The 25,060-nt window shown below is 39.8% G+C and overlaps 1 protein-coding gene across 2 annotated transcripts in view; it reads left to right on the forward strand.

Annotated features, from left to right (window-relative positions):
* Positions 1-25,060, forward strand: part of Tmem38b (transmembrane protein 38B) — a 44,889-nt gene that overhangs the window by 17,943 nt on the left and 1,886 nt on the right. Inside the window, exons 2-6 of one of the 2 annotated variants that reach the window (XM_042271190.2) lie at positions 3,089-3,245; positions 10,610-10,794; positions 11,925-12,012; positions 15,455-15,572; positions 17,910-17,977. In XM_042271190.2, the coding sequence (XP_042127124.1) occupies positions 3,089-3,245; positions 10,610-10,794; positions 11,925-12,012; positions 15,455-15,572; positions 17,910-17,977 (616 nt within the window). The remainder of the gene's footprint in view (positions 1-3,088; positions 3,246-10,609; positions 10,795-11,924; positions 12,013-15,454; positions 15,573-17,909; positions 17,978-25,060) is intronic. The other variant, XM_006985265.4, reaches the window with a different exon arrangement.

Raw genomic sequence — 25,060 nt, forward strand, 5'->3', positions numbered from 1 at the left:
TGGGTTTTGCAGATTAGATTAGATTAATTCTTGTTATATATTTTGAAAGAAATCCCACAGAAATGGTAGTGTGTTCTCAGAACTTCGAGTCTAGAATCACTTGATGTTCAGAGTAGTTTCTACTAGGTTTCTCCCTTCAGTTATTTTCTTCTATAAATCATACGTCATTTGTTAGGACTAATTTTTAGATGGTAAAATACATATTTCTCATTAATTTAAAAATGTCATTTTAAAGATTTTCTTTTTAAAGTGTGTGTGTGTGTGTGTGTGTGTGTGTGTGTGTGTGTGTGTGTGTATTTGTGCACTTGAGTGCTGTCTCTACAGAGGTCACAGGAGGATGCCAGATGCCCTGGACCTGGAGTTATAGGCTGTTCTGAGCTGCTTGATATAGGTGCTGGGAACCATGCAAAAGCAGTGTATTTATTAATCAGTGTTCTCTAATATATTCATATATGTATGAATTCATTAGACTGGCTTACAGGCTGTGGTCTAGGTAGTCCAATAATGACTGTCTCCCAGTGGAAAGGCCAAGGATCTAGCTGTTCAGTTCATGAACTGGATGTCTTAGCAGTCCCAGTCTGGTGCTGGAGTCCCAGAGGATTCTGTGGAGTTTCTGTCTTCAGCTTACTTTGGAATCCCAAAGATTCTGATGCCAGCGGAGGAATGCCTAAGCAACAGGGTAGATGAACTTGCTAGTGAGACTGAAGGCAAGCAGGCAAAAAGCAAAAGCTTCCTTCTTCTCTGTCCTTAGATGTAGGCTGCCACCAGCAGGTGTGGCCCAGATTTAGAGTGGATCAACCCACTTCAAATGATCCAAACAAGAAAACCCTCACAGGTAGGCCCTCCCTGGGTTTTAATTGGTTCCAGCTATAGTCAGGGCAACAACCAAGACGAGCCATTAGGAGCAATGTGTGCTTTTAGCCACTGAGCAAGCTCTCTAGCCCTCCCCCGTTATCTGACCTTGGAGTTTGTTCCTGTTTCCAGCCTGAGATGTCGAAAGCTTAGTTTGTTTGCTGTAGCCGCTTACGTTTTCTAAAGTACTTAAGGTCATAAACCTTTCTTCACAAAACCAAAAAGACTTTGTTGGTGGTGATGGTAGGGTACTGCAGCACGTGTGGAGGTCAGAGAGCAGCTTGTGGGACTGATTCTCTCCTTCCACCTTTGCATGGGCTCTGGGCATTGAACTCAGGCTGTCAGCCTTGTACAAGCTCCTCTACCCACGGAGCCATTGGACTGGCCAAACTTTTCTTTTAAATAAAATTAATTACACTCTTTATTTGTGTGCTGTGGGATGTCTTTCAGTATGCTGTTAATATGTGTTGCTCTGATTGGTTGATAAATAAAGCTGCTTTGGCCTATGGGAAGGCAGCTTAGAGGCAGGTAGCAAATCTAAGGAGAGAGACAGGAAGAAGAAAGGCAGAGGCAGGACAGATGCCAGCCTCTGCCAAAGGAGAAGCAAGATGCCCACAGACCGGTAAAGCCACAGAATACATGGCAAAACACAGATTAATAGAAATGGGTTAATTTAAAATATAAGAGCTATCTAGCAAGAAGCCTGACCCATAGGCCATATAGTTTACAAGTAATAAAAGCCTCTGTGTGTTTACTTGGAATCAAGCAGCCGCAGGACCCAGAAGGGGGAGATTTGTACCAACCACAGGGCCAGGCAGGACCGGAGAAACCTCCGACTGTGTGTGTGTGTGTGTGTGTGTGTGTGTGTGTGTGTGTGTATGTGGGCACGCCTGTGTGGTGGTCAGAGGACAGTGTGTGGGATTTGGTTCTCTCCTTCCACCATGTCTGTCCTAGGGGTCAGACTTAGTTTGTCAGACTGGTAACAAGTGCTTTTACCTGCTGAGCCGTCTCACTGGCCTCCGACCTTTCATACTGTATTCCTTTGCCACATTGTCTAGGAGTGCTTACAGTAAGATTTGGGATGAAGGGAAATGCTAAGTGGGAACCTTTTAAAATTAACCATCTGTTACTAGGAAACTGGCAAGAAGAACTTGGATGGTATTTTAAGGATGTCAAAATCAGTCATTAAAAATACTTCTGGGGACGGGAAATGGCTTTAGTGGGTAAAGTATTTGCTGGGCAAGCATGAGGACCTGAGTTCATATCCCCAGCCCCCGGGGATTAAAGCCGGGTATGGGGCCGTGCGTGCCTATAACCCAAGTGCTGGGAGGATGGAGGCAGGTAGGTCCTAGGAGTTTGCTTACCAGCCAATATAGTAAGACAGTGAGCTCCAGATTCACTGAGTGGCCCTGTCTCTAAAATAAGAGGGACCTAGGCATAGTGGTGTATGCCTTTAATTCCAGCATTCAGGAGGATGAGGCAGGTGGATCTCTAGACACTAACCTCGTGTACATAGAGAGTTCCAGGCCAGCCAAAATTACAGAGTGCTCTGCCTAAAAAATAAAAAACCCTAAAAGACAGAGAGCAATATGGGAAGAAACCCCGAGCCAACCCCAGCCTCTACGTGTGCATACATAAAGCAAGTGCACTGTCAGCCATGCACATAGATAGTGTGCTGTCTCTCACTTTTCTTCCCCACCCGCCTTTTTTAAAAAGAAAAGAAAAATGGGTTGTTTGGGGGTCAGATGACTAAGCGGGTAGAGTGCACAAGCATGGAGAGCTCACTCTGGATCTCCATACCCAACAAAAGCCAAGCAAAGCAGCAGCGATTAACCCTAGCACGGGGCTTGGAGAAGGCAGATCCAGGGGCTCATTGGCCAGTCAGTCTAAATGGAGAGCAGGCTTCAGGTTCAGGAGAGTCCCTGTTTCAGAAATAACACCGAGACGTGATTGAAGAAAGCTGTTCTGACATCAACGCCAGACCTACCCACATATACACGCACCCCCATTCACCCACCCCACCCCACCCCACACAATAAAGCCACTGACTTAAAAAGAATACTGGTTTAAATGATCATGATTAGCACACTCATGAATATAATGCATGAGAAATTACAAATTTGGTTTATTTCTCTGGTGTGATGGGTCCTTGAAGCTTTGTTGTAAAAGGACAATTATCTCAAGCTTTGTTGTAAATGGACAACTATCTCAGAGCACGTTTTTACTGTCCTTTCAGGAGCCGCGGCAGTGGCGTGGAGCAATCCCGTGTCCAGCTGGTTGAGTGCTATGCTCCACTGCTTTGGTGGAGGAATTTTGTCCTGTGTACTGCTTGCAGAGCCTCCAGTGAAGTTCCTTACAAACCACACGAATATTTTACTGGCTTCTTCAATCTGGTAAGTTGCCCCTAGGTTGCACTGTGAGGGGTTTTAAGAATTCTTGTATAGATGGTGGTAACACAGCTCCTTTTCCTTCAAGGTTTTTTAAGTCCTTAAGTTCACGCATGTGCAGTGAAGGAACACAGCGGTGCCCAAGGTTTTAAGTGCAAATTTACCTCTTGATAATTGTTCTCACAGGTTTTTGTGGGAACATTTTAATGTGAGAGAACATGAAGTACTGGTCCAAATATTTTATTTTGTGAAACAAACTCTAACACATAGAATTACGACATGATAAAAACTTAAATATGAACAACTAAACAGAAAGTCCAAGTGATTATGGCTTATGTATAATTTTCTTGTCTTCCTCTTTGTTGGATTTTATTTATTTATTTAATTTGTTTGTTTGTTGATAGAGAGATAGATAGATTGATTCAATGTCTCATTGTGTAGCCCTGGCTGTCCTGAAACTCAGTATGTAGACCAGGCTGTCCTTGAACTCATAGAGATCCACTTACCTCTGCCTCCCGAGTGCTGGGGCTAAAGGTATACACCACCACGTCCAGCTATTGGATTATTTAAAGACCTCTGACATCTTTAAAGATTAATTTGATACTTTTGAAGTGAAGGACAAAATGTTGGTAGGAACTGACTTGGATTCTTCTACATCCAAATTCGGATATTCGGAATAGGATTGACTAAGTTAAAAGTATTGAATATTGATAAAATCAGTGTGCTTTGTTTTATTTAGACTAAACTATGCTTTCTATTAAAAACCCTATCAATTTAATACATATCAGGAACATTGAGAATTCTTTTTTTTTGTTTGTTTGTTTGTTTTGTTTTTTTTTTTTTTTTTGAGACAGGGTTTCTCTATGTAGCCCTGGCTGTCCTGGGACTCAAGAGATCCGCCTGCCTCTGCCTCCCGAGTGCTGGGATTAAAGGTGTGTGCCACCACCGCCCGGCTTAGAATTTATTTTTACTGGGGCTGGTGAGATGGCTCAGTGGGTAAAGGGGCTAGGTGGACAAGCCTGGCCACCTGAATTGTCGCCCCAGCACTGGCATCAAGGCGGGAGGAGAGAGTCAGCCACACAAACTGCCCTCTTGACTCCACTTGTCCATTGTGGCGTGCAGCGCCCCCATCATGCAAGTGCAAACAATAATAAATATATTTAAAATTCATTTTTATTATAATAATTTAAATATTCTTAAGTACTTATATAAACAGGGATATTATAAATAATAGTAGTAGTGGTGAAGTAGTAGTGGGAACCTGTGGCTGTGGAAAGTAGGTGGGGTAGAATTATTCACTTGCTAGTAATTATTGAATTAGTATTATATATCAGCTAAAATTCATTTTCATATTTAATCATTAGTCCTGTGAAGTAGCTATTGTAATTTTTTTCCTGACAAAACCTTTTGTTGGTGACATTAAGAGAAAAAAAATGACTTAAATACTATGAAACACTATGTTACATCTCTCTAATCTATGGCTAAATTATGAATTATTCTATAACTATTTGAAACATCTAATAAACATAAGCTATCTAATCAGTTATGAAATGACTTAGTGCATTGAACTATTCTGCATGATGACCCTCCTCCATATGAACAGGATTCCAGGTCTTACTGTGTTTTTGTTTTTTTTAAATGCAATGTAGTTTGTGGAATTAGGATTTTTTTTTTTTCTACTAACAGTGATAACAGACCGGTTTCACTCTCAAGTAGATGGTATCTAAGATCATGACTCAAACTATCAAATGAGAGAGAAGAGAATATACTACTTTAAACTCAGACAGGAAAGGCTTACAGTGGTTCTACTGAAGGCTGCTGCTTGCTTTCATTAAGAACACACTTTCTCTCTTTAATAGTTTATGTTTTTCAGCTGTGGAAAGTAGGTGGCATGGAGTTATTCATTTGCTAGCTAGTATCTATTGAATTAATATTATATATTAGGTAAATTATTTTCATACTTAACGATGAGCTATTGTAATTAGTTTTTTAAAAAGATTTATTTATTTTTATTTTATGTGGATGGGTGTTTTGTTTGCATGTATGTATTGTACCATGTGTATGCCTGGTGCCTTGAGAGTCCACAAAAAGGCTTTGGATACCCTGGAACTGAAATAACAGAGTTGTGAGCCACCATGTGGGTGCTGAGAATTGAATCCAGGTCCTCTGTAACAGCAGCCACTGTTCTAAACTCCTGAGATGTCTCTTCAGCCCCTTAAAAAAAAAAACAAAAAAAAAAAAACTAGCTTACACATATCAAATTTCTTTGTGGTATTCTCGTTCGTGCTCAGGCTTGGCTGATTCTCCCGATCCTTCCTGACCTCCCTGGTCCTCTTCATTATCCTTCAGACCCCAGTATTCCGCCTTCCATTTTTGTATCCAATGTGTCCTGCCCACTGTCCTACCAGGGGTAGCTGTTGTTACTGCTGTTTGACAGCAAGGACGCCGAGACATGGGACAACTGCTGTAATTGTCATATCTAGTAGGTGGCAGGGCTAGAATCAGAACAAGTGTGACCTTAGAGCCTCCATGTGTGACAGCTACAGTATCTCATAGACTTGCTTAATCATATCACAGTATCGTCTTCCAGAACACTTCTAAAGGACTTCCATTTCTATATTATTTTAGAAGGATACTAACATTTTGGTTTTATAAATGTTGTTTAAATGCTGAAACTATGTAAGAACTAAGACAGCCAGATTCTGTACTTCCTGTCTCTCCTGTTTCTGGTCTTAAATACTGAGCCTCCCATGTCTGGCCTGGACTTTTAGTAATTTCCTACATGGGCTAGTTGCTTCTTTCATTACCCCCTAAATCTATTCTAATGATAAAGTGATTATCTTAAAATATGTTATAGTATGTCACTCGTGTGTGCAGTAATTAGGAACAAATCCTGAGTTTGACCATGGCCTGTACATCCCTACAAAGGCTCCCTCTGTTTTCTTTGCTGTTATGTGTAACCGGTCTGTCTCCTACTCCATTCTAGCACACTGAACTTGCTGCTTGAACACATAAGGTGTCCTGCCTCTGGGACTTTGTTCTTCCTTCGTTTCTCTGTCTCCTCCAACCCCAGACTGCTGATGTTACCTTCCCTCACAGACCTTCTGTGACTGTCATATCCTCCTCCTCCTCTGTTTCCTTCTCAGATTCATTAACATCGCAGATGTTACCAGTTGGCTTTTTAACAATGCTGGTTTGTTTCACTTCTAGAAAACATCATATCAGAGCAGAAGCCTCACTTTGTTAATTGTGCCACTAAGAACTGTTCAGATCAGTAGATATACCTTCGAAAGAGTGGATTGCTGTGTACCGTGATTTCTGGATTTGAGTAGCAAGGAACTATAGATCTTGATTAGTTGATCCAGCAAATGAAATACAATTTCATGCCTATGAATGTATGCCTTTACATTTAAAAGGTATGTTAGAAGTGGAAAGAACGTATTTTTCAGCACACACATACAGGGGTAATAGACACTTCTGACTTCCTGGTCTTTGGTAAGCCCAGTATACGACTCATAGAAAAGCAGGGTGGTTGATTGGTTCTTTTACTTGCTGATCTCCTGCAAAGATGATTAGTTTTTAAAAGGATGTTTTGTGAGATTCTATAGATTTCGGTTTTTGTCATGATTTGAAGCTAATTGTCCCATCTTTGGCCAGTGGGAGACTTTAGAGGAACCCCCAGCCCTGGGATTAGCATCCTTGTTTCTGGTACTATAAGACTCTTACACTTCTTCTGGAATTAGTTTTAGTTTTAGGTTTTTTTTTTTTTTTTGTTAAAGTGAGAAATAGTTTTCTAAGCCTCACTCAGAGCATTAAAGGTGTTGCTAGGGCATCCACTGAGCTGAGTTCAGGCAAAGAAAAAGAAAATGACTCTAGTTCATATTGATGTGTATTTCTAATTCAAATTCAGTACTATGGAGTTTTTATTTATCTTATCTGTTACATATGTAGTACTTAATTTATCGACATACAAAGAATTCTGTTTTTTATTGGGCAAAGGATATAACAAAATTAGAATATTCTGACATTGCTAGTGAATTTTATTCTGTTTTTTGCTCATGTACATTTAGTCATATCCATCTTTAAAACAAGGGTGTGTTTTACACTGTTGTAGTTTCATGGCTAGTACGCCAGTCTTCCCTACTTAGTTTTCATTCAGTCTTATTTTTTGTTCAGTATATACTTGGTGAACATCACCAGTTTTTATCCCTGTCTCTTATTTTGGCTCTTTGAAGCTCTGGGAAATCCTGTGAGGTGAGGACTATTTTATCCTTAACAGATCATTGAGGTTAATGACTTATACAAGGTATCAGAGATTTTAGGTAGCTGGAGCTCTGGTTTAAACCTTGGCTATTTAATCTTCTAGTTGGTGCATAAGCAGAAAATTGCTTTGAATTCTGGAAATAGGAATGTTGGCCTTACCGTCTCTTAAATATGAAAAATGATGCTGGCTTTCACGCAGTATGTTTTGCTATTTTAATATTAGAAGTTTTAACATTTAGAATAAAGTTTTTTGACTGTGCTTCTTCCGACTTTTAGAGTCAATTGATTTGGGGAATCATATAGCAAGGAAGGTCATCTTTAACACTGCAGCTACTCAGTGCGCACATGGCACATGTTTGGAGGTTAGCGCCATCTACTGGTAAAGACAAACAAGACCTTGGTTCTGTCAGTATATAGCTAGCTACTGTCCCAACACCCAACACAACATATAGTTTCATTCAAGTTTTCTTTTTAAAAATCTATTTATGGGGACAGTACATATTTTATAATTTTTCCATGCATTGATTTTATGTCTCAGAATGTTTTCCTTAAACTCCCAAGCACACTGTAGTGAGATTACATTTAGATGAGGGGATACACGAGCCATCGTTTTATAGGTGTTTCCAAGACCTATCGATGAAAGTCCTTACTGCAGAGCAGAGCAGAGCTGTTGCATAAGGCAACCATGGCTACAGTGTGTGGTTTGGCTCAGTTAAGTGACGCTGCCTTTGACAGAAAAGGAGAACTGACAGTAGATGAAGCAATGTTCTTAATGATTAGCCCTCCTCTGTGCCCAGCCTCTGGCTGTAACCTAAGTTATGCTCCCATCTTAAAACCTGTCTAGACTGGTTTAGCTTGCATTTGTTGGCTGTATCCTGTTTTAGACTAACTTCTACTCTGTGTCATTTTTCTCTTTCTGTTAATCCGACCTACATCACTTAAGAGCACGTGAGAACTCCATGGTTAGCTTTTCTCTCCGCTGGGTTTTGTTTTTTAATTTTTTTTTTTAGTGCTTTCAAGGTAAAGGTATTTTAGATGTTGGAAACTTAAAGTGGAATTATCCTCTTTACAGAAGAGACCTGCTGTTTAATTAATGACTGTTGGTCCACTAATTCATCAGAGAAATGTCACATAGCTAGCTTGTGTCACAGAACAAGTGGGGTCATTTGTCGGACGTGCTTATTTGTAAGTCTTGAGCATGACAAAGAGCTGTTCCTTTACTCCATGGCAGCTCAAGTGGGCACAGGGTTTCGTTAACATGTGAGATCGTTGTAGCTGTACTTTAGAAAAGTGGATAAAACTTAGGACTCAGAAGTAACAATAATTATAAATTATAGACTATATGTTATAATGTCACATAGTTGGCTGTCAAGTCCAGAATTGCTGTTGTAGTAATCGGTTTTCACACATGTTAAAGATAGAGTTAGGGAATGCAGATAGAGTCATTGTAATACGTTTTTTCATCTTCTTTTGAGTATGTTCTTCCTAGCATGAATTACTGCTGAAGCAAAACCACAGTGTCTGTTCTTAATCTAAGATTGTTTACTTTTATTAAGAATATATATACAATTTATTACTTAAGTGTATATGCTTTTTCTGTCCATTGTCTAACTTCCTGTAAATCATTTATACATATAAAGACTTTGAAAAGATCCTATGTCCATGGAAAAATTTTAAACTATAAGATCTTATCTCAGATGACATAAAATCGTCTCTAGATACTTCATTTCTTTCTCCCAGATTCTGTAATTTTCCAGTGATTCTTTGCTATGTTTTGTGTTTTCCCCCTAGAGTGAGTGCTAATGAATGATTCAGAGCTATTTTTCATTGTGCTGAGTTTTTGGTTAGAGGACAGCTGATAAGTTGCAGGATTCCTGTCATCCAGCGACCAGTGTAATCTACTTAGGAGCACTCTAGCCTTTATTTTATATTGTAGAGAACAATGTCTAAAGAGCATTTTTAGGCTTGACAGCCAGCTGCTTCAGTTGCCTAGAGCTCCTGCTTGTCTGAGCTGAGATGAAATGGAACAGACCTTCCAGGGCCATGGGTATAGTGGTGTTGGAGTGGGACTTTGAATAATAATAATAATAATAATAATAATAATAATAATAATAATAATAAGGAATTAGCGAGTAAGATGAAGAAGGGATGTGGAGGCTGACCAAACTGTTGCTTCCCATGTTAGGTTTCTGGAGCAGTGTGTTGGCAAATATTTCATATTCCGTGAATACACTGGAGGTTTGTGAGTTTATGACTCATGAATTGAAGTAAAATTAACTATTGCTTTCAAAAGAGCCCCAACACTTTTCCCTGCCGAGTGTTCTACATCACCCCATTAGAAGATCTGCTGTGCTTTATGCATGGAAACTGTCTCTTAGGAATGGAAGGAAGAAACAATATAGTTTCTAGTAAATACCACTGATAGTATTTGAGGGGGTGCTGAAAACCAAATGAAGTTTAAAACTGCGATTCTCCAGAGAATGGGTGAGTTATTCTTAAACTAGCAACAACTTCATTGGCTAAAACTAAGCATATTCGCCAAATTAAAGACTGAGCTTCATATTCTTTCTGCTGCATGAAAATACATTTTCCATAACATAGGCCCATTTCCTTGTGAGCTGTCTCTGTCTTTGCACAGATTTTAACTTATGCCCTAAGCTAAGGGACACAGGTCAAGATGTTAGCAGAGATGAAATGCAACCTCTGTTCATTTACCAAAAGGCTCCTTTGTTTGGTTCCTTTTCCCTAAGAACAAAGACACTAAGTGTCCGTGGCCTGTACCTGCTGGAACTGATGGTGCACTTGCTTCCTTTTGGTAATAAATTATGTACCTGTTTGTTCTAAAACTGTATGAATAAGTTAAAAACTCTATGGAGTATTGCAAAGTGTATGACTCCTTTCCCTCATGACACAGACAGATTATATATGTTTTGTGTGAATTAAAAAACAACCTGGTGTCCAGTCTACTTTTTTTGAAAAATGTTCCAAGCTTTATGGATAATCACACTCTTTGTGTTATGCTGTGTCGCTAGTGATAATGATTTAGATGTTCACTTCTAGTCTTCTGATATTATTTACACATTAAAATATTTAAATTTTAATTTCAGGTATATTGTATTTTTTTGCCCACGTGACCTAGTTTCCCAGGGCTATTCATATCTACCTATTCAGCTCCTGGCTGCGGGAATGAAGGAAGTGACCAGAACTTGGAAAATAGTAGGTGGAGTCACACATGCTAATAGCTATTACAAAAATGGCTGGATAGTCATGATAGCTATTGGATGGGCCCGAGGTAATATTAATACTATGTGTTCATACGTATTCTGTTATTGATGTACTGTAATTCTGAATACTTCTCTGCTTGCAGGAGTGGGGATCACATACTTTAATAACTCTTTTTGGAAAGTGAAAACTTTGTCTTTTTTAGCTACTAAAGTTAATTTAAAAGTTACTTACATGAGAATTAGTGATCACCCCTAATTTTGAGCCTGATGGTCTTGTAAAGTTCCTTATAAATAATTGCTTTAGGTTTTCTTGAACCATATGCAATCATAATTAGTTATTTTGCCACAAATGAAACAGTTTAATGAGAACTTTTGTGGGTCATGTAAATTAACTAGCATTGCTGAGGCTGAGCGTGGTGGTGCACACCTGTAATCTGAGTACTTGGGAGGCTGAGGCAGGAGGTCACAAGTTTGAAATCAGGTCGAGCTATACAGTGATTTCTAGGCCATCCTAGGCTACATAGAAAGACCCTGTCTAAAAATGAAAACAAATTGCTTTATATTCCTTTCTTGTGAGTTGTTAGAAGTAGCAAATATTCATATTCCCATTGTTCTAATTGCTAATATAATTATTTTATATTCTTTCGACTAGGTAGACTATATAGTTGAGGATGACCTTGAACTTGTGACCATACTGCCTCTACCTCCTGAGTGCTGGGATCAGAGGAAAGTGCTGCCATGCCTGGTTCATGCATTGTCAGGGATTGATACATGCTAGGCAAGTGTTTTTACCAACGGGGCTGTGTCACTAACCCTGGTGTTGTATATGTAAGCATCGAACATATTTCTGGAGCCTCTGTTACAGTATGCTGCACCTAAAACTAACCATATCAAGGAAAGAAATATTAAGAGAGGATCTTACTTTTCACAAAACAGTTCTATATATGCATCTCTGTGCTTGAGATCTCAGCTTTAACTGCAGATCACAGTAAGACAGGCGGTTGTCAAGCTGGGGAGAGAGAATGCAGTTGTCTCAGATCTCGATACACAGAAGACTACTTTTTCTTCCTCTCAAGAATTCTGTTTTGGTAATCTTGTATTTTAAAGCAAGAGGGGAAAGTCTGACTTCCCCTGCCATGTATTTTCTTAATAAAACTGGCTAAATATTTTTATTTCTTTCTCTTCTTCTCTTTTTTAGGTGCAGGGGGTGTTATTGTCACATCTTGTGAACAGTTGCTAAAAGGAGATTGGAAACCAAAAGGTGATGAGTGGCTGAAGATGTCCTTGTAAGTGGTATATATCATACTGAGAGCTGGGCCTACAGTAGTGGCTACTACCCAGCTTCTTTGAAAAGAACAGTTTTCGAACTGTGTAGGTGGCTGAAATGTACCCGAGAAATAAATGGCAATCGAAATGGGAAGAAAACCAGCAGATTCATTCTAAGAGTTTACTTTCCCAGGTGAACTCCTAAAGTCAACATCAGTTTTCTGTGGATTCCCCTCCTTTATAAAACAGCTGGGAGGCTAGAGAGCTGGCTCAATGGTTAAGATCACTTGCTGTTCTTACAGAGGACCCAGGTTCAGCTCCTGGCACCAAGGTGATGTCTCAAACTTTTTGTGACTCAGTTCCAATGGATCTGATGGCTTCTTCTGACCCCTGTGAGCACCAGGTACACAGTATATACATGCATGCAAAGCACCCATATACATAACAATGACAAAACCTACTTAATGTGCAACATGAACTTGTTCTCCTCATATGCAGATCCTAGCTTTCTGTATGTATGATGTGTAGGTATGAGCAGAGAGTAAGTCCTGAAACAAGGAAGAGGCCCAAGTAGGTTTGAGGAAGGAGTGGGGAGCTTGATAGGCCGGTCTCATAGGCTACCGTTGAAGTCCAGAGGACAGAGCCATGCTGTGTAAAATTAGAGCATGGAGCCTGCAGCTGTCGCCCTGGATCCAGTGGAACTCCATCTGCTGGATGTTTGAGATGTCTTGGTGCCAGGGATCTCTCCTTTCCCTTTGGAAGGGGAATGTCTGTGACTGTAGCCAGCCTCTGTTCCACCACTGTGCTTTGGAAGGAGACATGATATAATTTTCCAGGGCGTCTCAATCTCCATAACAAATCTACTACTTTGATTTAAATCTTCCTTAAATCCTCTCCAGTGTCCTTTCCCAATTATCTACAAACTGCTTATTTTTTTAGAGTTACTCTTTAAGAAAACATAATCCAAAATGGTCAGTCAGTGTGTATGTCAAAGCCTTTTTCTTAGTGAGCTGCTTTAGTGTAGGAACCAAGTGGTTAGAACACCAAAAGAACAACAAGATAAATCAGATTCCACAGGGGTGGGGAGGGGGTGGGCCTCATGTGTATGTATATGTGTGTGTGTTTTGTAGACAAATTTCTAAACAATCTTATTAAGTAAGAAACACAGAGCCAAATACAGGGGTGAAAGCCATAGAGATCAGAGAAAGTGATAGTCACCAGCTAACCTTAGCTCACCATGTCACTGTAGCTTCTCAAGAGAACCTCTTCCTGTCTAACCTGCGCCTTTATTGCCTTGCTGTTCTGCCCTCTCATTGGCTCTTAGCTCAGCCACCTCACTTCCACGTCATTGCTTGTCTGTACAGACCTCCAGGTCTCTATGGTTGGTACAGGGATTAAAGGCATGGGTCACCATGCTTGGTTGTGTGTGTCCTTGAACACACAGAGCTCTGCCTGCCATGTGATCAGATTAAGGGTATGTGCTATCACCGCCTGACTTTTGTTTATGGATGACTATCTATGTCCTCTGATCTCTGGGCAAACTTTATTTATTAATATACAAATAAAATATCACATTTTAGTACAAATAAAATATCACCACATGTGTTCACATGTGTGGTTGCATATGCATACTAGTGTATGTTTAGTATGTGGAATTCAGATGTTTTTAGAGATATGTCTCCACCGTGTGTGTTGAAGTGAGGTCTTTCATGAACATGGAGCTCACTGTTTCAGGCATCCTGGCTAGCCAGCCTGCCCCAGGGATTTCCCTGTCTGCCTCCTGCACACTGGGATTGCTGGTGGCCTTTGTGGGTTCTAGGGATCCAGTGTGGCCTTCACACTGTACAGCAAGGGCCTCCTTACCCACTGCCATCTTCACAACCCCTCATTTGCCTTTTATACTTTTAAATGTTCAATTTTGTGTACATTGTATACCATAGTTATACATATATAAACTAACAAGTACATTAATATTAATAATTGTCTTAAAATAATAAAAACTATAGGAATATACAATAAAAGTTGAGGAATCACTATTCTAAGACATGATTGTTATTCATATTATTGTATGAAGTCTGGATCTTATACTGTTTAGAACCCAGTCCTTAGTTTATAATACTTTAGTAACCTTTAAATAATAAACTGGCTTATAAAAATATGTTTTCATGGTTGCAGTGTAGCATTCTCATAGTTTATAGTTTATCCGAGGTCTTTACTGAGATACATAAGTACATGATAAGTGTGTAAGATAAAAATACTGCTGTTGATTTGGTAGGGTAGCAGTATGGCAGTTTCATAATTTCGGCATGAATACTTAAGGTATTAGCAAAGAGTGACCTGCTGTGCTCAAGGTGATAAACTAGAGCTGGCTCACAGGGTCTCACTATGTAGCCTAGGCCAGCCTTGAACTCACAGATATCCACCTGCCTTGCCTCCCAAGAACTGGGACTAAAGGTGTGCCACCATGCCTAGCTTATACTGCTTTCTGAGAACGACTGTGTACATCTTACTCGCCATTCTCTACAGCAGCCTGAAATTGACCAGTGGTAGCATTTATGCCATGGAACAGGAAAGGCTTTCTCCCACTTCTCTCATCTGTCTTGGGGGCTTGTTTATCATGGCTGGTTTTTCAGGACTAATTCTAGATTTGCATGGTGGGGCATGAAACCTTCAAGTTCTTTAAAAAAAAATGTTAGATGGACAAATACATTTCTGAAATACTGCACTATGGAAACATAATGGACATTCTGAAAAGGCTTGGGCCTGAACGGTTAGCTCAGTGGTGAAGAACTCTTAGTACTTGTCTTATTGCTGATCAAACACCGTGACCAAAGAAACTTGGGGAGGAAAGAGTTTATTTGGCTAACACTTCCACAATACTGTACATCATCAAAGGAAGTCAGAACAGACCTCAAATAGGACAGGAATGTGAAGGCAGAAGCTGATGCAGAGGCCATGGAGGTGAGCTGCTTACTGGCTTGCTTCCTCCTGGCTTGTTCGGCTTGGTTTCTTATAGAACCCAGGACCACCAGCCCCTGAATGGCACCACCCACATTGGGCTGGGCCCTCCCCCATCAATCACTAACTGAGAAAATGCCCTCTAGCTGGATCTCAAGGAGACATTTTCTCAGCTGAGTTTCCCTCCTTTCAGATAGTTCTAGCTTGTGTTGTTGACATAGAGCTAGCCAGCACAGTGCGCGCACACACACACACACACACACACACACACACACACACACACACACAGTCGGTAAAAACAACCTCTTAATTCTTTGTGTTATGAGAAAAGGTTTTAAAGTTTATATAACTCAGCATTTCGGAGACTTTAAAAATGTATTCACACAGCTCATTTTGTGTTAATCTGTTATTAGTCCATTCCTTCAGTTAATGTTTACAGAGCACTCTGAAAAAATTGTAGACAGAGTACGTTTGTCACTGACTGAAAATGTTATTTCCTTTCAGCCCCTCCAAGGTGACGCTGCTGGGGTCAATCATCTTCACTTTCCAGCAGACCAAGCATCTGGCAGTGTCAAAGCATGATCTCATGTTCCTTTACACCTTCTTTCTCGTGACCATAAAGGTAAGAGGGCTCCAGGTGTCCACCAGTCAGCATTACAAATTCAGTGTAAGCCTTTCCCTTGGATGGGGTCCTTCAGATAAGCTAGTACCAACAACACTTGCTTTTTTTTTTAATTATTGAATATAAAAAGATGAATTTAGGAGAGTTTGCTCCATGCGTCAGAATTTTCAGGAGCTCTTCTGTGGTTCTTCATTTGTTGTTTGGAGATGTTTACGGATGGACAGAATAGGCAGGTGCTTTGTTGGGAGCCAGAGAGGAGTGGAGGGAGGGAGGAAATCAGGGGCTGTATAGACAGGCCTGCCTTGTTTGCAAAATTGGGGTCCAGTTTAAATTGATAGCACTTTTTGTTTTTGTGAAAAGTCAGTATGTTCTTAAGTTTGGAGGTGGAGGAAGTCTCATGTAATTACAGTTATGCTTGCTCATTCTGGTTAAATATAGAAGAGCTAATTTTTTCCCACCTCTACCTATGGTTCTCTTCTTTCTTGAGAGAAATCTGTGAAATATCTTCCTTTTCCTCCTTTCCTTCCTTCATCTCTCCTCTGCAATTTCCTGTTCTTCTTTTTGCCCAGAACTCATTCATGTTCAGCCAGTTTCATTAAAGGAGAAATCACATACTTTTATAATTCTCTCAAATACTTTATGATTGATAAAATCCAAGCCACAGAGAAACAAAATAATTGGGAAAGATTATCATCAGAGGAGAAAGCTCTTGAGCATTGTAGATACACAGACTTATGTTGAAATGGAGGCTCTGCAATTTTGAACAAGTCTGTGTTTCTTGAACTAAGTAAGATTACACATGTCCCAAGGGATACGTGGCTTCCGGCATTGTCTATATAAAGTCGTATTATAAGTGTGATGTATTTTCTACCATTAATTGATCTCAATGGTAATTAATTTTAAACATGTTAAATGGAAATGTATCATTGGTTAAAATTCACATAGGCTTACTTTTTTTTTTTATAATTGTTTATGTGTAAGGGTGTTTTGCCTGCATATATATATATTTGTGTACCATGCATGTGTCTGGTGTCCGGTGAGACCATAAAAGGATGTTAGACATTTGTGAGCTGCCATGTGGGGCTGGGAATTAAACCCAGGTCCTTTAGGAGAGCAGCCAGTGCTCTTAACTTCTGAGCCATCTCTCCAGCCTTCTGATGTAAGAAAGTTGTTAAGATAAGACTTTTGTCTGTTTTGAGCCATGTCAAATTCGTATCCCCACTCCATCAGAGAATACTTGAAAGAACTTTGAGAAACGTATTACTTCTTGGCTGCTTTCTAGAAGAAGTTTCAGTGAAATAGTCACTGTGAAATAGAATAAAGAACTGACCAATAATGATTAAAACTGTAAAGAAGCTCAGAGTTTTTAAATTAAGCCATGTGTGATGACCTTGGTAAGAGCAGTTTCAAAGGTTGGTAGAACTGTAAAATGATTTTTATTAATTGAGATAAATAAAAGGAAGTGAAGATGAGGAGTATAAAGGTTTTAAAGGAACTTGGGGGTGTGTAAACAGGAGCATCCTGGGGGAGCAGTTTGGTAACAGCAGACCCTTGCAGACACAGCTGTCCTGTGGCCGGTTAACTCCACTGTAGGTACGACCAGCAGCCATGTCCCAGGGGTGCAGACACCAGCTTTATCCAGGTCACCTAAAAGTCCATGTAACAAAGGACTAATTAATGTGTATTTAAAAATACTTAGGAATGAGTACTTCTAGATTTTTTTAGAAATCACCTTTATAGTAGTATAATTTATGTGTAATAAGGTCTATTCAGTTCAGGGAGTACAGCTCCCAGTGGTCTGCAGTTCCAGTCCCAGGCGACCCGTGCCCTCTGTCAGCCTCCGCAGGCACCAAGCACACACATGGTGCACAGACATGCATGCAGACAGAACACCTGCATGTGCAAATAAACTAAAATAAATACATTCACTTTTTAGAAAAGGTTATGGGTGCCTGACCAGTGGCTGCACACTGGAGTACATGGCCCTCCCTTCCAGCACCCATTACCTTCATATAAATCCTCATCAGGTTGTCGGTTCAGTCTCTATGAGCTCCTGTGAGCCCAGGTTAGTTGATTCCCTGGGTTTTCTTGGGGTGCCCTTGACCCCTCTGGGTCCTACATTCCTTTCTCCCCTTCTTCTGCAGAATTCCCTGAACTCTTCCTAATGTTTGACTGTGGGCCTCTGCATCTGTTTGCATCAGCTGCTGGGTGAAGCCTCTCTAATGGTGATTGGACTAGGCACCAATTTATGAGTATAGCAGAATACCATTAGGAATCATTAATCATTTCACTGACTTTTTTTTTTTTTTTTTCCATTTGTGTTTGGCTCTTTCCTAGGTCTCTGGGCTGTTCCACCTCTGGGTTCTGGCCCTCCAGGCAGTGTCAGGATTGAGCTCCCTCTCATGGTATGGGCCTCAAACTGGACCAGTCAGTGGTTTGACACTCCCACAATTTTGGGTCACCTTTACCCCAGCACATCTTGTCAGGACAGATTGTAGGTCGAAGATTTTGTGGCTGGGCTGGTGTCCCAGTCATTCCACTAGAAGTGTTGCCTGGTTACAGGAGACAGCCAGGTTCAGGCTCTATATCTCTCATTGCTAGGAGTCTTCGCTAGAGTCACACTCATAGATTCCTGGGAGTTTCTGTTGCACTAGGTTTCTAGCTCTTCCCAGAGATGCCCCTGATTCTAGTTGTCTCTCCCAGTACTCTCTCCATCCTCCTCTGACCCGATCCTTCCTGTTCCCATCCCCATACGCCACCCCCATCCAGACCTCTCTCCCTGTCTGCCTGTGATATCTATTCTATTTCCTCTTCAAGTGATGTTCATGAGCTGTCCTTGTTACTTAGCTTCTCTGGGTGGACCATAGCATGGTTATCTTTTTACTTTACAGCTAGTATCCACCTATAAGTGAGTACATACCATGTTTATCTTTCTGAGTCTTGGTTACTTTACTCAGGATGATCTTTTCTAGTTCCATCCATTTGCCTGCAAATTTCCTGATGTCATTTTTAATAGCTGTGTAATACTCCATTGTATAAAAGTATCACATTTTCTTTATCCATTTTTCAGTTGAGGGGCATCTAGGTTGTTTCCACGTTCTTGCTATTATGAATAAAGCTGCTAGGAACATAGTTGAGTAAGTATCCTTGTGGTATGATTGGGCATTCCTTGAGTATGTGCCCAAGAGTGGTATAGCTGGGTCTTGAAATAGATCAATTCCCATTTTTCTGAGAAACTGCCATAATGATTTCTAAAGTGGTTGTACAAGTTTTCACTCCCACCAGCAATGGAAGGTGTTCCCCTTGCTCCACATCCTCTCCAACATAGGCTGTCACTTGTGTTTTTGCTTTTAGCCATTTTGAAAGGTGTAAGATGAAATCTCAGAGTCATTTTGATTTGCATTTCTTTGATGGCTAATGATGTTGAACATTTATTTAAGCCATTTATGATTCTTCTATTGAGAATTTTCTGTTTAGATCTATGCCCCATTTTTTAATTGGATTATTTGGTTTGTTGATGTCTATTTTTTTTAGTTCTTTATATATTTTGGATATCAGTCCTGTCAGATGTGGAGTTGGTGAAGATCTTTTCCCATTCTGTAGGCTGCCGTTTTGTATTATTGACAGTGTCCTTTGCCTTACAGAAGCTTTTCAGTTTCAGGAGATACCACTTATTAATTGTTGATCTTAGTGCCTGCATGACTGGTGATCTATTCAGGAAGTTGTTCAAAGCTGTTCCCCACTTTCTCTTCTGTCAGGTTCAGTGTATCTGGTTTTATGTTGAGGTCTTTGATCTACTTGGACTTGTGTTTTGTGCAGGGTGATAGACTTGGATCTATTTGCAGTCTTCTATATGTTGACATCCAGTTATGCTAGCACCATTAGTTGAAGCTGCTTTCTTTTTTCCATTGTATAATTTTGGCTTCTTTATCAAAAATCAAGTGTCCATTAGTGTGTGGATTTACTTCTGGGTCTTCAATTCGATTCCATTGATCCACTTGTCTGTGTTTATGCTAATACCATGTGGCTTTTATTACTTTAGCCCTGTAGTAGTGCTTAAAATCAAGGACAATGATATCTCTGGAATTTTTTTTTATTGTACAGGATTGTTTTTGCTATGCTGGTTTTCTTTTCCATATGAAGTAATGTATTTGCAATGAATCTGTAGATTGCTTTTAGTAAGACTGCCATTTTTACTATGTCAATCCTATCTGTCCATGAGCATGGGAGATTATTCCATCTTCTGATATCTTCTCCAATTTCTTTCTTAAAAGACTTGAAGTTTTGCCGGGCAGTGGTGGCGCACGCCTTTAATCCCAGCACTCGGGAGGCAGAGGCAGGCGGATCTCTGTGAGTTCGAGGCCAGCCTGGGCTACCAAGTGAGTTCCAGGAAAGGCACAAAGCTACACAGAGAAACCCTGCCTCGAAAAACCAAAAAAAAAAAAAAAAAAAAAAAGACTTGAAGTTTTTTTTTGGTTTTTTTGAGACAGGGTTTCTCTGTGTAGCTTTGCGCCTTTCCTGGAATTCCCTTTGTAGACCAGGCTGGCCTTGAACTCACAGAGATCCGCCTGGCTCTGCCTCCCGAGTGCTGGGATTAAAGGCATGCGCCACCACCGCCCGGCTAGATTTGAAGTTCTTATCATATAGGTATTTCATTTGCTTGGTTAGAGTTACACCAAAGTATTTTATATTATCTGTGGCTATTGTGAACGATGTTGTTTCTGTTATTTCTTTCTCAGCTCATTTATTGTTTGTATATAGGAGGGCTACTGATGCTTTTTGAGTAAATTTTATATCCAGCCACTTTGCTGAAGGTGTTTTTCAGCTGTAGGAGTTCCCTGGCAGAATTTTTGGGGTCATTTATGTATACTGTCATATCATCTGCAAATAAAGATATTTTGACTTCTTCCTTTCCACTTTGTATTCTTTTGATCCCCTTCAGTTGTCTTATTGCTCTAGCTAGAACTTTGAGTACTATATTGAATAGATAAGGAGAGAGTGGTCAGCCTTGTCTTGTCCCTGATTTTAGTGGAATCGCTTTAGGTTTCTCTACATTTAATTTGATGATGGCCATTGGTTTGCTGTAAATTGCCTTTATTATGTTAACTATGTCCCTTGTATTCCTGATCTCTCCAATACTTTTATCATGAAGGGGTGTTGGATTTTGTCAAAGGCTTTTTCAGCATCTAATGAGATGCTCATGTTTTTTTTTTTTCTCTTTCTTTTAGTTTTTTTATATTATGGATTACATTGACAGATTTTTGTATGTTGAACCATCCCTGCATCTCTGGGATGAAGCCCACTTGGTCATGGTGGATGATATTTTTGATATGTTCTTGAATTCAGTTTGCAAGTTTTTTTTTTTCTTCTGTCAATGTTTATGAGAGAAGTTGGTCTGTAATTCTCTTTCTTTGTTGAGTCTTTGTGTGGTTTTAGGTATTAGGGTGACTGTGGCCTCATGAAATGAATTTGGTAATGTTCCTTCTATTTCTATTTTGTGGGAATAATTTGGGGAGTATTGGTGTTATCTCTTCTTTCAAAGTCTGGTAGAAATCTGTGCTAAAACCATCTGGCCCTGGGCTTTTTTTGGTTGGGAGACTTTTAATGACTGCTTCTATTTCCTTGGGGGTTATAGGTCTATTTAAATTGTTTATTTGATCTTGATTTAGCCATGGTAAGTGGTATCTATTGAGAAAATTGTCCATTTCTTTTACATTTTCCAATTTTGTGAAGTACAAGTTTTTGAAGTATGACCTAATGAGTCTTTGGATTTTCTTAGTGTCTGTTGTTATGTCCCTCTTTTTGTTTCTCATTTTGTTAATTTGGATATTCTCTCTCTGCCTTTTAGTTAGTTTGCATAAAGGTTTGTCTACTTGCTAATTTCCTGAAAGAACCTACTCTTTGTCTCATTGATGCTTTGTAATGTTCTCTGTGTTTCTATTTTATTGATTTCAGCCCTGATTTTGATTATTTCCTTCCTTCTATTCCTCCTAGGTGAGTTTGCTTCTGTTTTTTTAGAGTTTTCAGTTGTACTGTTAAGTCCCTAGCATGAGATCTCTCCAAATTTTTTATGAAGGCATCAAGTGCTATGAATATTCCTTTAGCACCATTTTCATAGTGTCCCATAAGTTTGGGTTTGTTGTGTATTCATTTTCATTGAATTCCTAGAAGTCTTTAATTTCTTTATTTCTTCCTTGACCCAGTGGCGACTCAGTAGAGAGTTGTTCAGTTTCCATGAGTTTGTAGGCTTTCTCTTGTTTCTGTTGTTGTTGAAATCTAGCATTAATCGATGGTGGTCTGATAGGATACAGGGGGTTATTCCAATTCTCTTGTGTCTGTTAAGACTTGCTTTGTGACCAAGAATATTGTGAGTTTTGGAGAAGGTTCCATGAGGTGCTAAGAAGAAAATATATTTTGTTGTGTTTAGGTGAAATGTTCTGTAGACATCTGTTAGGTCCATTTGAGTCTTAATATCTGTTAGTTCCCTTGTTTCTCTGTTAAGTTTGTGTCTGGGTGACCTGTCCATTAGTGAGAGTGGGGTGTTGAAGTCTCCCACTATTAATGTGTGGAGTTTGAGGTGTGATTTAATCTATAATGGTGTTTCTTTTACAAATGCCCTTGCATATGAGGTATAGATGTTCAGAATTGAGATGTCATCTTGGTGGATTTTTCCTTTAATGAGTTTGAAATGTCCTTCCCATCTCGTTTGATTAATTTTTGTTTGAAGTCTATTTTGTTAGGTATTAGGATAGCTATACCAGCATGCTTCTTAGGTCCATTTGATTGGAAAATCTTTTTCCTACCCTTTACTCTCAGGTTTGATGTTGAGGTGTGTATGCAGCAGAAGGATGGATTCTGTTTTTACATCCATTCTGTTAGCCTGTGTCTTTTTTTTTTTTTTTTTTTTGGTGAATTGAGTCCATTGATATTGAGAGATATTAATGACCAGTGATTGTTAATTCCTGTTATTTTGTTGTGGTGGTGGTTCTGTGTGTGTGTGTGTTTCCCTTCTTGGGATTTTGCTGGTATGAGATTATCTATTGCCTGTGTTTTTATAGATGTAGTTAACTTCCTTGGGTTGGCATTTTCCTTCTAGTACCTTCTGTAGGACTGGATTTGTGGATAAATATCTTTAAAGTTGACTTTGTCATGAAATATCTTGTTTTCTCCATCTAATGTGATGGAAGTTTATCAGTATAGTAGTACAGTAGTCTGGGCTGGCATCCATGGTCTCTTAGAGTCTGTAAGACATCTATCCAAGTTCTTCCAGCTTTTAGAGTCTCAGTTAAGAAGTTGGGTATAATTTTAATAGGTCTGCCTTTATATGATACTTGGCCTTTTTCCTTTGCAGCCTTTAATATTCTTCCTTTGTTCTGTATGTTTAGTTTTGATTATTATGTGATGTGGGGATTTGCTTTTCTGAGACAATGTGTTTGGTGTTCTGTAAGCTTCTTGTATCTTTATAGGCATGTCCTTCAGTTAGGGAAATTTTCTTCTATGATTTTTGAATATATTTTATGTGTTTTTAAGCTGAGATTCTTCTTCTTCTATTCCTGTTATTCTTGGGTTTGATCTTTTCATAGTGTCCCAGATTTTCTGGATGTTTTGTGTGAGGAGTTTCTTAGATTCTCTTCCATATTTTGTGTTCTTCTGGTGATGCTTGTGTCTGTAGTTCCTATTCCCTTACCCAGATTTTCCTTTTCCAAAATTTTTCCAGTTTGTGTTTTCTTTATTGCTACTATTTCTGTTTTCAGGTCTTGGATAGTTTCTTTCACATGTTTGTTTTTATTTCTTGGCTTTCTTGGCATTCTTTAAGGGATTTATTGATTTCCTTCAATTTTTTAGTTTTATTTTTCTTGATTTCTTTAAGGGACTTTTTCATTTCCTCAAGACTGCTATCATCTTCATAAAGTTGTTTTTAAGGATGTTTTCTTGTGCTCATGCTGCATTGGAATATTCAGGTCTTGATAATATTCAGGTAAGATAGCTAGGCTCTGGTGGTGCCATATTGCCCTGGCTGTTGCTGATTCTATTCTCACACTGGAGTTTAGGCTTCTGGGTTTCGGATGATTAGGTATAGGTCCTGATTTCTGAATTTGTTTTTGTTGGATGGGTGTTTTGTTCCTTGGTTTCTGTTTCCTCTTTGGTCTTCTAATCGTTGTGGCCTGGATCTGGTGGCCTGTGTGACCTCTGATCTAGTAGGGAGTCTCTGTCCAAGTTGGGAGTTGGCCTTCTGGAGGTTAGCTTGGCCTTTGGTGCAGGGGGGGTCTCTGTTCTTCTGACAGGTATGGCCTACAGCAGGAGTCACCTGGGTTTGGGCAAGGCCTGGCCTTGACGATGGCAGTGAGGAGGGAGGGACAGAGAGTGGAATGAGTTTTGGGGAGCCGAATCTAGGGAGTGGGGCAGTCAAGGGGGCAGGCAGGCCACCCACGCCTATTGTTCTCATTGGTGTGGCCTGTACCTGAGCAGGGAGGAGTCCTCACCTGTCTGTTCTTGAGATGCACATAAACTCTTTTTGTAACTTCCCAGCCCCTAGATTATGTCACATATGAGACTATTCTTTGTGTCATTTATCCCCAAGAAAGTGGATTGTGTAGGGGACTATTTTAGGAATGTAATTCCGAAAATTTCTAGTTTGATTCCTTTCTGTTATCTGGAAGAACTGACTGTTAGTCTTAGGGCTTTAAAACTATGTTGGATACCAGAGTTCTCCCAGTAGATACATTTGGGGCCAGTCTAATTTCTCAGTCACATCTGAACATTTCTGGGCCATGTGATTTGCTAGGTAAAGGATTGAAAGCACTCTTTGGTCCACATTCTGATGTCTTCATTCTGCATACAATTAATTCCAACGGAAAAGATGTGTGGGGAGAAGCCATCTGCAGTTTCTCTTAGGGAAATAGTCTGCAACCATGGACAATAGTGTGTGGTTAAGTAGTGACTGAACCCAAAATCTGTATTGCACCCTGTTTACCACTTAACTATCCTTTTAATTTGGGACAAGTTAACTACCTGTCAGAGCTGAGCGTGACTCTGCTCCTCTCTGTGGTGAAGGCAGCAGTAATTGTTGCATTAAACTGAAAGTGGAGATGAGTATAAAGTATTTACCACAGTTCTGATCCAAGCCAGATGTATAGTAATAACAGCTGTATTGGCTGCTGATATAGACTGTATATTATATCTCATTTCTTTTGACTTCTTTTTCTGTCTGTCTGTCTGTCTATTTATCTACCCATTCACCTCCCTCCCTCCCTCCCTCCCTCCCTCCCTCCCTCCCTCCCTCCCTCCCTCCCTCCCTCTCTCCTCCCTTCCTCTCTTCCTCTCTCCCTCCCTCCTTCCTCCCTTTCTTTCTTTTTATAGCAATGCCATACTTCATTTGATGTACAAGGTACATCAAAATGTACCTGGTATTACTTTTGACTCCCTTTGCCCATTATTAATTTTTCTGTCTCAGTTTTTGAGAAACAGAAAGTGTTTGTACTGAAATT

This window comes from Peromyscus maniculatus, chromosome 2, assembly GCF_049852395.1.
Source record: "Peromyscus maniculatus bairdii isolate BWxNUB_F1_BW_parent chromosome 2, HU_Pman_BW_mat_3.1, whole genome shotgun sequence".
In the NCBI taxonomy this organism is placed as follows: domain Eukaryota; kingdom Metazoa; phylum Chordata; class Mammalia; order Rodentia; family Cricetidae; genus Peromyscus; species Peromyscus maniculatus.